Genomic DNA, 13,082 nt, shown 5'->3' with positions numbered 1-13,082 from the left:
GAGCCTTTTGTGAGGAAAAATTTACACCCAGCACCTGTGTGAAGTCTGATGTTTAGCCAGCATAGGGCAGTTGTGTTAAATTGTGCTGTAGTTGTGTAAGTTAAATTATGACAGTGGGTATGGGCAGTTACAAGCCTTATCTAGGAATGAGTGGGAATAGCTACCCAACGAGTTCCCAGAAGAGGGTTAAATTGAGCAGGGCAGGCCCTGGAGTGCTTTGGCAATAGACCTTGAAAGTGTTGGTATCCACCAACGGTGCCTGGCAAAGTTGGTAGGAGAAAAAATATAGTCTATTTTGATGTAAATATTTGTCCAGTGCTTAGATACAGCAAGAAAATGTACACAAGCACACCCGCACCTCTTTTGTAGCGATCCCACCTGGTGCACAGACCTTGGGGAGACGGCACTCCCCTAGCAAAGACGAAAGGAGTAGGTACAGCACACAAAGTGATGCAAGTGGGGAACAAGTCCCGTGTGTTTATTAAGTCACACAACCACAATGTTTTGAGGGCATCAGATGTAGGTGTACCCTTAAGGTTGGCCTGTATGGTGTCACCCTACAGGAACTTATATAACTAAGGGGCTGATTTACTTACCCACGAACGGGTCGAATGGAGTCCGATTGCGTTTTTTTCGTAATGATCGGTACTTTGCGATTTTTTCGTATGTTTTGCGATTTTTTCGGATTCTTTACGAATTTTTCGGATCCAATACGATTTTTGCGTAAAAACGCGAGTTTTCCTATCCATTACGAAAGTTGCGTAAAAAGTTGCGCATTTTGCGTAGCGTTAAAACTTACGCGAAAAGTTGCGCATTTTTCGTAGCGTTAAGTTTTAACGCTACGAAAAATGCGCAACTTTTCGCGTAAGTTTTAACGCTACGCAAAATGCGCAACTTTTTACGCAACTTTCGTAATGGATACGAAAAACTCGCGTTTTTACGCAAAAATCGTATTGGTAACGAAAAATTCGTACAGAATCCGAAAAAATCGCAAAACATACGAAAAAGTCGCAAAATGTTCGTTTTCAAGTCGGAACTTTTCCAATTCGGGTCGGATTCGTGGGTTAGTAAATCAGCCCCTAAGTGTCTGAGCTTGGGATTTCCTCTTTAGACTATGAAGATCTGATGGCAAGACAAGCAGAGGAGACCGAGTGGAGCTCAGAAGGAGGACTGCACTTAGCTAAAGGAACAGCAACACCAAAAAATGTATATATTTTAAAGAAATTAAACTATAATGTACTGCTGCCCTGCACTGGTAAAAATTGTGTGTTTGCTTCAGAAACATTACTAGAGTTTATATAAACCCTGCTGTGTAGCCATGGGGGCAGCCATTCAAAAGAAGAAAAGGCACAGGTTATATAGCAGCTAACAGATAAACCCTGTAGAATACAATGGTGTGTTATCTGTTATCTGCTATGTAACCTGTGCCTCTTCTCCTTTTTTCCAGCTTGAATGGCTGCCCCCATGGCTACACAGCAGCTTATTATATATAAACTATAGTAGTGTTCCTGAAGAAAACACACAAGTTTTACCATTGCATGGCAACAGCACGTTATATTTCAATTACTTTAAAACACTCTAATTTTTTGGTGTTACTGTTCCTTAAGATCAGGGTAAATAGGAGCACAGTGTGCCAGGGCCAGCTTAGGGGTAGTCAGGTAGCTGTTAGGGTAGCAAGGGCAGTCTTCAACCCATGAGGAATGATTGGGGTTAATACCCCAGGTGATTGTTTCTTGTTAGGGACTAAGCATTCAGGTGTAGGTTAGTAGGGAACTTATGTGCTGTACTGAGGCATGCTGGAGAAGCTTGTACACACAAGTATTGGATAAGGAAAGGAGGCCCCAAACAATCACAACATTCTGCCTTTCCACAGGACACGGATACTGGAGGCTTTGTGAGAGGAACACTGTGAATGAAGTGAGGGTGTGAGTGAATCTTCATAGAAGTGCTTGTTTTATTTATGTTTAACTGAAAAGACACATACGTTAGGTCATCTGTGCATCCCTTGTGTGAGCTGCTATAATTAAGTCTGCCCTGGTTTATCAATGGGTGACATGTTTGCTTTACCCAGGGAAGATCATCCTGTTTCCCTTCCCCATGATGAAGAGCTGTGTGAGCTGGGTAGCCCTGTTTCAGGTATCCTGTAGAGGGGTGAGAGGCACCCCTCTTTTCGTATTTTTTGCGATTTCTTTGGCGTCTTTATGACTTTTTCGTTACCAATACGATTTGCGCGAAAAAACACAAGTTTTTCGTAGCCATTCCGAAAGTTGTGCAAAATCTGCCGATTTTTTCGTTGCGTTAAAACTTGCGCGTTAAAACGCAATCGGACGCATTCGGCCCGTTCGTGGCTTAGTAAATGTGCCCGAAATGGGAATGGGATAATTTCTGATGATCACAAATATCACGAAAATGCTTACGAAAAAATCATTTTAGTCACGATTATATAGTATCGGCCATCCGAAAGCCACAAAATTCTGCAGCTCCAACCTGGCCAAAGGAAAGTCACGATAGCGAAGCTTGAATGAATCCGAAACTTTCATACTCGTTGCGACAGTATGATTTTGACGCTTAATTTTTGATGCACAGTACGAAAAAAGTTGCGCAAAATAACGATAAAATCTGCGAAAATACGCAAGGTAAGAAAACTTTGAAAAAAAATATGATTTTTTAGGCCCCTTAGTAAATGTCCCCAATTTGTTTTGCAGCTATATTTTCAGAAAATAAAACACCTGGTTGATCCTACCTAAAGTGGTTTAAATGGATGAAAATCAAATAAATTAAAAAAGAATATATTAATAAACATATATAAGTACCAACTCTCTCAGAATATCACAGTGCACAACCAACTAAAGCTTAACTGCGAGGTGGGACTAGCTGCACTGTTTTATTTTATGAAATTGTAAAAATGAAGACAAAAAAAACTCAGTGATGCACAAAAATGGGTGCAATTTCTGCACCTGTTTGTAAGTCTTGCATAAATTGGAACCATGTCATTATGGGAGCACATAGATAAATATATTTTAGGATTCCCTTCTTTTATTGTGACTATCATTATTACTATGGAGCTATCCTATCCAGCCTATCTATAAAATATCTCCCCCAAAATGCTCTAAAAACAAAATCCTTTTATGTGACATAAGCAGACACAAAATGAATATGTTTAAAGATATTATTGTAAACTTCAGACTCTATGTGGTAGTAAAGATTTTTTTATTCTAAGATAACATAATATAAAATACATAGACATTTCTTCATATAAGCAAAATCAATTATCAGCCAATTCAAATGCTTTCTTTTAATTTCTTTTCCCCATCATGTTAAGATTGTTGTTGTTGATGTTGCATTGCATCATTATATTATCTATCATCACCATACTTTTTTAATTAGTAGCATTGAAACAATAATACATATCAGGATGTCAGGATGCAGCAATGTAGTGGACTTCACATGAGAAATGCATTAGAAAATAATAATGTTCCGCACTCTGAAAAAAGAAAGAAAGACAGAATATCATGTGATGTCATGGTAACAATGGATACAACCGGCCAAAAAACCCCCCCACAAACCTGGCTGTTGCATAAAGCTTCTGATATGGAAGGAAATGCTATCTTCTGACTGGGTCTTGTTAATAGTTGGATACATTGACGGGATCTCAACAGATTTTTAAAAAATTTTGTGCTCTAAAATCTTTGAATGTAACTGAAATTTAAGTCTATGCCTGTCTAGACTGTTTGATCATGGACAACTTGCTTGACCAAAATGGAAAATTTGCTAACATGACGCAAATCCGTGCATATGTAAAGTCACTTGTCAGTTCCTAACTCATCAACAAAATGTCTTCAACCTTTCTTAACTAATGACTGAGGCCTCACTTCTTTTGTCACATAAGAGCTGATATAAAAACCAAGCAGGGCATTAATCTGGGGCAAGTTGCAAAGTGTGCATGAAATATGATTTCTTTCCCATATTGTAGTTTTTATTCCCAGAATTCCAGCATGACTACAAACAAACACACGTAAAGTAGCTTGCTCCAGAATACTAACTGACAGAATGCACAGAGGTTATTTTTATGTTTAATTGTGTCACTTTTGGCATGAATGTCAAGGTAATGCTTGTAATACCAGAAATACATGGGTTTCAGTGAGACGTGACAGGTTATATCACAGGGCAGATTTATCAAAGGTTGTAATATTTTTTTCTGCAATTTGCATTTTTTTTTCTTTAAAAAAAATGTGAATTTTCACCATTTACTATGCATCAAAACCACCAAAAATAAGAATGGAGAAATGCGCCATGTAAAAGCTTTCACGGTCATGTGGGAGCCTATGGGAGCTGTCCTAAGCAATTTTTTTTTGCAGTAATTTTAATTCAAAATATTTTATGTTTTTTTTGCGGGGCTATTTGTGCTATTTTAGTGCTGTAAATTTATGATTTGAGGTGTTTGTTTTTTTTTTTTTTTACGCATTTCAATGTTCACTTTTTTTCTGTTGCAGTATTTCATAAAAGAAGGAAACAGTTGTGCTTTTTTGAATTAGTGAGTTTAGTCATGGTAGAAAAAGCTACACAAACGTGAATTTTGCTAAATGTAGTTTATAACTGATGACTGCGAACTGTACTAATAGCAGTATATAGTGAATAATGTACCACCCCTGTTGATAAAATATAAAGATATTATAAGTCAGCAAGGAGTTCCATGACCATAAAAAAATACAACTTTTACAATAGGTGGTACATTATTTATTATTATACACATGCTTTAGTGAGTCCTAACAAATTCCATCATTAAGCACTTATATATATATATATTGTAATCAATGACATCACTGAGCATTTTTTCTAAGGATATAATTTACAGTATTTACTCTTGTGTAATATATATATAAACATTTCCATAGGCAACACTGATAGTACTCTATTTTGCTAATTTGACAATACATACCCTTTGCCACTTTGCATCAATTCAAATGCTTCATTAATTTTTTCCAATGGTATTCTTTCGCTCACCATGAAATCAAGGTTAAATTTCTTTTCCATATAATCAGAAACCAGCATTGGTACTTCATCCCTGCTTTTAAAACCTATGCATATAATTAACAGAACATTTGTCAGGGTTTCTCATGACTGCTAATACAATATATTGTATAAAAAATATGTGTCCTTTCCTACATACACCTCATTTTTTATATTTTGTCCCAAGGTCTAGTTTGGAATCACAATGATATGTATGTAGAAGGAGTAAAATAAATACTATACATTTCTGTTTTAAGAATGCATTTTATGAAAACTGCCAGTTTATGTGGAATGTTACTTAGTACAGCAGCACATTTGTTTGTTTGTTTTTTTGTTCAGTACCTCCAAATGCTGATCCTTTCATGGTACGTCCAAACAAAAGTTCACCAGGATGAAAAGAAAGTCTATCATCTGGACCTGCTACTCCAAGCACCACGGTGACCCCATTGCCTAAATAAGTTGAGTCAAAGGCAGTTTTCTAAATAAATACAAAAAGAATAAATAATAAATCATAGATAATATCACTGTTATGGTTGTACACATTTAGATTTAGTTTATACCCATATGCATACCTGCAACATTCCTAAAATAAAAGTTAGAGAGATTTCTAATCCATACATCCATACTTTACCCAAGCCATGCCAATATATGCCTGATCTCCTTATAAACCAGAACTGTCTGCTATTAAACTGTATAGCTTTGTGAATAGGAGAAATGTATGCATATGGAGCATATATCTCTGTATGACATTTTATATTAATTCAGCCCCAAACATGAAAAAGTGAATAAACTGCACATGGCATGAAAAATCTTGGACAGCCCTGTATTATCTTTTTGGGTCCTGAAAAACATTTTCATTATTGCAGGGTTACTATGCCAAAGTATATGTAAATCCATGGAAATCAGTTTAAATGATTTGTAGCATGCTGACTGCACTAAAATATTGGTACTAGAATTGAACTGATACTGACGCTTCCATAGGTGGAACAAAACAAAAAACTTGATTGCATAAAAAAGGCACCATCTTATTCAGTTTTGTTTCAAGCTCACCACAAATGTTACCCATGAGCTTTAAGCTTTTGTACAAAACTATTGCAGGAGGCAAATATTGATTTTTACCAACCCCAATTTTATTCACCAGGCAAAATATTTTTCTGGGCAGAACACTAGTGGACTTATTAATCAATTATCGTGTACGGGAATTTTCTAATTTGAATACAAAATTTGAATGCTTGCTTATTAATTAATATGGAAAACATGTTTGAATAAAAAAAAAACTTCTAATTTGTGAGTTTAGAAACTTCCAAAACTTCCAAAACTCAAAAATCTCGAATTAAATATATGGCTTGACTTTGCCTAGGACAACTTCCATTGACGTCTATAGAAACTCACAAGCTTTTAGATGCCAGAGTTTTACATTCAAGTTTTTGGATTTTTTTTCCCCATAATAAATATCAGACTTATGAGTTTTTTGAACCATAATTTGAATTTTGTTTTAACGCTAAAAAACTCAAATCGTGAAAATAAATCAAACTCAAACATTGATAAATCACCCCTTAACTGCCCCAAGAAAAGTGTGATGGAAAAAACTCAAGCATGTAACCTATACATTTTTATATTTACTGAAGTAGACATGATTCCCACACACCCAGGAGCAGATAAATGACAAAATGGGGGTGCCGTAAGAAATTAAAATAACCATCCTGTCAGTTGATTAAATGAGATGCCTGCCATCTCTGTCATATGCTTCTCTCAAAAGTTATACAAGATAAAAAGTCTGCTTGTTGGCCCCCTGTCCTGGATGGCCCTGGATGGATGTTCCTTTTGTACCTTTTTATTAATATGGCCCTACATAGGATCTTATTCAGCACTTTTATTCCAGGACTGAACTTAAAGTTCCCCTTCTTCTTTATCCCCATTCCCCTTTGTCTGTAGCTATAATAAACATGCTTGTGTTTGGGTGGAGCTTCCTTCTTATTCTGTTAGTGCAATGATTATACTGTATCTTTAAAGACATATTATGACATTGAATTTAAGTTTTTGCTACTTTATGCAGCAAAAATAGTGGATTTAAATTTTGTTTCTTGAACTCAAAAGTTTGAAATTTAAACTCAATAAAACTTGAATATGAATATATATAATTGCCCTCTTAAAGCAGGAAAATTTAAGTAGAAGTCAGGGGGAGCTGTATTAGCAAAATCACATTATTTTTTAATACGAGTTTTTGAGACTTATGCTAGATTTAGCAGATTCATTAAAAAATGATTGGTAGAATGTGATTTTGCCTCGTTTGGTTTCTTTTTTCACATTTTTCATATTTTTAAGCCTCCCTGTACATCACATTATAGATAACTGTTTCATCTCTAAAACATAACAGCACTGGAAGTATTAATCTCTTTCTCTGATCTTTCTACTCACCTCTTCAGGGAAGCAACGAGAAATAGTGGAAGTTAAGTACAATGGGGAGGGGCTGGAATGTAGTAATTGATGTAAAAAGTCAAAGCTGCAGTGAAGTTCTCTGACATATAAACAATAAGCCCAATACTGCGCCATCCCAGTGTGTACTACCTACTGCAGGTAAAATGTCTTATTTCTGGGTAACTAATGAACAGTAACAATATTTATTGTACAGCCACTGTATACGTATTGTATGGGAGACTAGTTTTTTAATATTAGTATTAACATCTGCAAAACAAAAATCCTTACCATTGTTTCAATATACCCAGTGCATTCAAAGGCAAAATCCACTCCGCCATTAGTCATGTCTCTAATGACCTCTTGAATTGGTTTGTCATAATCCTTTGGGCTCAAGCATTCGGTGGCTCCCAACTCTATGGCTTTTGGGAATTTATCCTTATGTGAGCCAACTCCAATAATCCGACCTGCACCAGCGATTTTGCAGCCAATCAAAGCTGAAAACCCCACACCTCCTAAACCGAACACAGCACATGTAGATCCTGGAGTAACCTGCAAGAAATACAAATTTAAAAAATGCAGGCTAGCAAATAAGGATCCATAAGTGCTATTTAGACTACAATTAATAGTGATGTGTGAAATTATTCCTCAAAAAGATTTGCTAAATTTTCAGCGAAATGGGGCAGATTCGCTCATCACTAACAATTACCCTTTAATATAGGATCTGAACATTTCATCTACTGAAAATGAGCAAGGGCAATCCTGTTGACATGTTTTTCAACAGGATAGGTATTTAGGGGATCCTCTCTGTTTTAGTTTTACATTTCCATCCAGTATCATATGCCAGCCATGTAACAGATACAACTCCATATAAGAAGTGAATCATTATCACAAAAACAATGTGTGTTCGTGGAAAATTTCAAGTGGGTTATCTTGGGCAGGCCCAGATAGTAATTCTGGACACTTCCGGCTTCATTCATAGTCTTGAATATGTTTCAGCATGATCTAAACATGATCAATAATTGCAATATTAAGCTACTGTATATTAGCATAAAATCATATAGTATGTCTCTAGTTACCTTAGCGGTGTTCACTGCTGCACCATATCCAGTAGCAAATCCACAGCCAATAAGGCAGCCTTCAACAGGAGCAGCAGGGTCCACTTTGGCAACACATATGTCAGGCACAACAGTGTATTCTGTGAAAGTACTTGTGCTCATAAAATGATAGACTTGTTCGCCTTTGCATGTAAATCTGCTGGTATTGTCTTGCATCAGCCCTTTTTTGGTAGTAAAGCTGGTAGAGAAAAAACATCAATACAAATTATGCTTTGATTGTTTGTTGTTTTTGTCTACAGAATTAAATGTATAAGAAAAAGTATGGCTATGGCTTATAATAGGGAATTCATTAACCTAACAAAATGGCTATTTTGAGCACAAAGATTATGTGTCCCTAGATGCCATGTACAAATTCATTCTAGTCAAAGGAGTCAATTCAAAATGTATGACTCTTCTTGCGACTGCTGCATGGCACTTTTATGACCAACCTAAAAAAAACAAGGCTTTCTTTCCAACAGAGCCCTAATACCTGAGCATATGAAGGGCAGTAAGCAATTTCTAGACCCCTGCTACAGTAACCTGATTGGCTAAGGTGACCATGACCAAACCCTTACAGATAATGTGGTGTGCCCAATGAATGGTTAATTTACCATTAACATAAAGACTGCTATCCTGGAACTTCTTTGTATGACAGGCCAGGCACACAAATATAAATATATTTATTTTATGTTTGAGACTTAGCAGCCCTTCATCTTACAGTCATGGCTGGCTTATCAACTGCTTGTTCAACCTCACCAACTCTGATCTTAACTAACACACTTTACAAAAGTAGAACTTACTCATTTTTTTCACACACATTACAGTTTGGAGTCTTGCAAGCTCTGCATTGTCCACACTGAGGTACAAACAATGGGATTGCTTTGTCACCTAAAGGAAGCAAGTTAAAAATATGAAATGTGCTTATATGAAGTTTGTTGAAAATTTTACATGGTTCATTTATAAACCCTCGGCAAATTTGCACCTGGCCAGTAACCTATAAGCTACCAATTAGAGCCTGGCTTTTTGAACATTAAAATCAAATACAGTATATGATTGTTTCCCATGGGTTACAGCTCAGGTACAAATTTGCCCATTGTTTATAAATGACAATACAGCCTCCCTAGAAAATACAGAGATCTACTTCCAAATAATAAGTAATACAACTGATCTTATTATCAGTTGAATTATTTTGTGTGAGTGGCTGGAAGAATAATTGTTGCAGAACAGCACTTTTGACTTTTAAGGGAAGGCCATAGCACATAAAAGAAAACAACTACATAGGAAAAATGGACATTAGGACCCCTCACTGTTTCCTTAAAAAAGTGATACTCATATACAATACTCACCTGGTTTAACGACAGTTACATCCTTACCGATACTTTCAACAATGCCAATGGCTTCATGGCCCAAAATAGTTGGAAATTTAACACCACTAAGTTTATCTTTCAGTACACTGAGGTCTGAGCCACAGATACCAGATGCCAAAATCTACAATGCACAGTAAAATAAGAAAGCAGATTTAGTTAATAAAAAGCTAATAAAGATATGGGTGGTCATTGAACAAACTGTGCTAAGTAGTCTAGTGGCTTATTGTAATAATTCTATGTTAATTATTATGTTAACGCATATTCATACAACAACTTCTTCATTAAATAACAAGCTATTACAAACAACATTAAATTGTAGTTAAAGAGGGCAAACACTGCAAATAAACTATACCAACTGTTGGAGGAAAAGAACAAATGTGTCAGGAACTATAGGGATTCGAACCCTGGACTTGGTGCTGGACTGCAAGTGCACTTTCTTAGTGAGCCACAGGAGGCTCCATGAGCTCCTTGGGATCAGTTGCCCTTATGTGCCTTATGCATTTCTACCAGTTTTGCTTATGTCACAACATATATTGTTTATCACATGTGTGGCTGCTTTTCTAATTACCCACCTATATAAACCCTCTTCGGGCAACACCCAGTTGCTTGATCATCGTTCCCGCTGAGCCTGGTCTTGCCACCTCCGATTCCTGATTCCTGTGTTCCCTGCCTTGTTCCTGTTTGATTTTGCGATATTGACTTCTGCCTGACTTTCTGGATTGCTTGAACTCTGCCTGGACTGACCCTTGCCTGACTACGGATCTTGCTAGAACTCTGTCTGAATCGACCATTGCCTGATTAATGGACTTGCTAGAACACTGCCTGGACTGACCCCTGCCTGCCTTTGGATTCACCTGTTACCGGACTCTGTATTTATCACAGGCTTGTACTTTATTTTTATTTCCATTCTGTTTATATTCATTAAAACTCCTTTGTTCTTCTAACTTGGCTGTCAGGCCTTTTAAGGGAGTTCTGGGTTATCAGCACATAGGCTCCTACCTGCCAGCCACTCACCTGTGGTTGCACCTGACAAAATGTGCTTTCACGTATTACTTAAGCTTAGGCAGGCTATATACAGTACATACAGGGTACTTCTTTTATTTTCCAACTTTCTTGGTTCTTCAGGGTGGATGAGAAGCCAATTAATCAAACTGTACAATAACAGTCACATCTAGACCCCCGTATATAACTAGGCTGCCAGATAGAACTGTACGGCCTGTACACTGTACTGTTCTTTATTCAGATTTAACTTTGCAACTTTAAGTTACATTTCAGTTTGAATAACTGTACCTTTATTCTGACTTCATGAGCTTTTGGGGGTGCAACTTCAATTTCCTCAATCGTGAGTGGTTTGTGTAGTCCCCATGCTATAGCCGCCTTACATTTGATCACCTAAAACAAAAATAACTTGTGTTAGATAAGGTTAAACAACATATTGTTGTATGTCATTAAAGAAAAATAAGCACTTTTGTATTCAAGGCATAACATTTAGGGTAAAAAATTAGCCTGCCTCAGAGGGGGTAAACAAATCTCCCTGACCCCAAGATGGCAACTGTACCAGTTTATGGACCAACTTAAAAGCTAACTTAACTAACTTGATATTTTCTCACTTGCTAAAAAGCCAATCAATCCCTTCCTGGATCTGCCAATACAACCACATCAGTGAGAATTTTACAAGTTTACAGTTCTCACATTTTTCAGATATGATGATAAAAGCACCTTTAAATTTGAATGGATGCCCTTGTGTCAGCTGTGCCTACTAATGTGTATTTTATGATTTATGAAAATGTGGGGGTTATATCTCTTATTTTTCCAGTATGAACAACCCCAACCTGTCCAACCTTTCATAATTGAGACCTTACAATCCCCTTAACCAGTTTAGTTGCCCTTTTTCGGACTCTCTCTAATTGAATAATATATCTTGGTTGAGCACTGGAAACTAAAACTACATGGCATATTATAGACCAGTGCTATGTAAAAGGGGAAGAACTACTAGTTGCCAGGTTGTTTCAGTTTTGTTTAATTCTAGATCAAAAAGCAACATTACCTCCTAATGTTTAATTAAATCTGTCACAAACGCAATTTTTTTTGTACAATAGTAAAGCACTGATAGTTTGTTGTTACTTATGGAAACAGACAACTGACTATATAGTGCTAGCCAAGCACAACTGGAGCAAATGTGACAGATAAGTAGGCCATAACACATACTTAAAGATAAAACAAGTATTCTGCACTTGTTTGCCACTACAGCTTATTGCAGGTGGATGCATTCTGGGAGTTGTAGTTTCATAATAACTCAGTGCTGCTGTTTGTTTTTTGGGTTAAAATATTCAGTTTTATTCAGAATGACTAATAACTGTAAATAAATGTTACATGTATTGAATTGAAATCTATTTTGTATACAACATTTAACAACACAAAGGGATTTTGCACTGTAACTGCCATAACTCAGATTTTTTAATTCCTTTCAGAAAACTGTGTGTGTTTGTATCACAATTCCAGCAACACCATCCTGCTTAAATACAAAGATACTTAGCAAAATACATTTTACCTGTCAAGAAGAAAAGAATTAAAAAATTACAACTTTGTGCAATATTCTGGAATGGGTAACTCAGAATGTTCATGCTTGTAGTTCCCCTAGGAATCAAATGTGCATCATAATCACAATTTCTATCAGTATTAGTGAAAGAGCAAATACTTTTCCTGTTGTGTCCATGTCTCCGGCTGCTTCAGCAAGTCTTTCTGCTCTTTTCAGTGACTAAACAGAGAGTGCTATATAGGAGCTGGGACCACTCCCTGTAAGCAGTATATAGGCATATGATTGGCTCAATTCATATTCAGTCTTTAACTCCACATGCCTGTAAAGAGTGCAGTGCATTCCATTGTGGCATTCTACCTATTTCTGGGTGAAGGGTTAAAAACAGGGCTGCGAAATATTAGGTGTGAGCTAACAGAGAAAAAATGCTGTGTAATAGTGCTATCAGCATGTTTGACTCTTTCCGCCAGTCAACTGTTATTAACTGGAATGGTCAGTGTAAATGCTGAAGGTGGAATTAATATAAATAACTTTACAATTTTTTTTCATTTATTATTTAGAATTTATTTTATTTATTTATCTTGTTTAGAATGATTGAATGTTATTTCACGTAAGCAGACATAATTTGACTGCAGGTTGTCCACAAGCACCTTATCT

General features: G+C 36.5%; 1 protein-coding gene across 1 annotated transcript; it reads right to left on the bottom strand.

Moving 5' to 3' along the window:
• Positions 1-3,193: 3,193 nt before the first annotated feature.
• On the bottom strand, positions 3,194-12,686 carry adh1a (alcohol dehydrogenase 1A (class I), alpha polypeptide). Its single transcript, XM_002934770.5, has 9 exons — positions 12,588-12,686; positions 11,180-11,281; positions 9,869-10,010; positions 9,323-9,410; positions 8,505-8,721; positions 7,717-7,977; positions 5,353-5,488; positions 4,940-5,078; positions 3,194-3,484 (listed from the first exon to the last, which is right to left on the bottom strand). The coding sequence occupies exons 1-9, from the start codon at positions 12,603-12,605 to the stop codon at positions 3,460-3,462; spliced, it is 1,128 nt and encodes a 375-aa protein (XP_002934816.1). The 5' UTR covers positions 12,606-12,686; the 3' UTR covers positions 3,194-3,459.
• Positions 12,687-13,082: the final 396 nt, after the last annotated feature.

Source organism: Xenopus tropicalis, chromosome 1 (genome assembly GCF_000004195.4).
Source record: "Xenopus tropicalis strain Nigerian chromosome 1, UCB_Xtro_10.0, whole genome shotgun sequence".
NCBI classification, from domain to species: domain Eukaryota; kingdom Metazoa; phylum Chordata; class Amphibia; order Anura; family Pipidae; genus Xenopus; species Xenopus tropicalis.
This window is presented reverse-complemented; position numbering and strand designations above follow the sequence as displayed.

What these genes read in the sequence shown, in the direction of transcription:
- adh1a (XM_002934770.5), bottom strand. An exon ending in AATGTGTGTGAAAAAAATGA is followed by an intron (nt 8,722 to 9,322) that starts GTAAGTTCTACT and finishes TTTCTCTACCAG; the next exon opens with CTTTACTACCAAAAAAGGGC. An exon ending in CTGGGTATATTGAAACAATG is followed by an intron (nt 5,489 to 7,716) that starts GTAAGGATTTTT and finishes GTATTTATTTAG; the next exon opens with AAAACTGCCTTTGACTCAAC.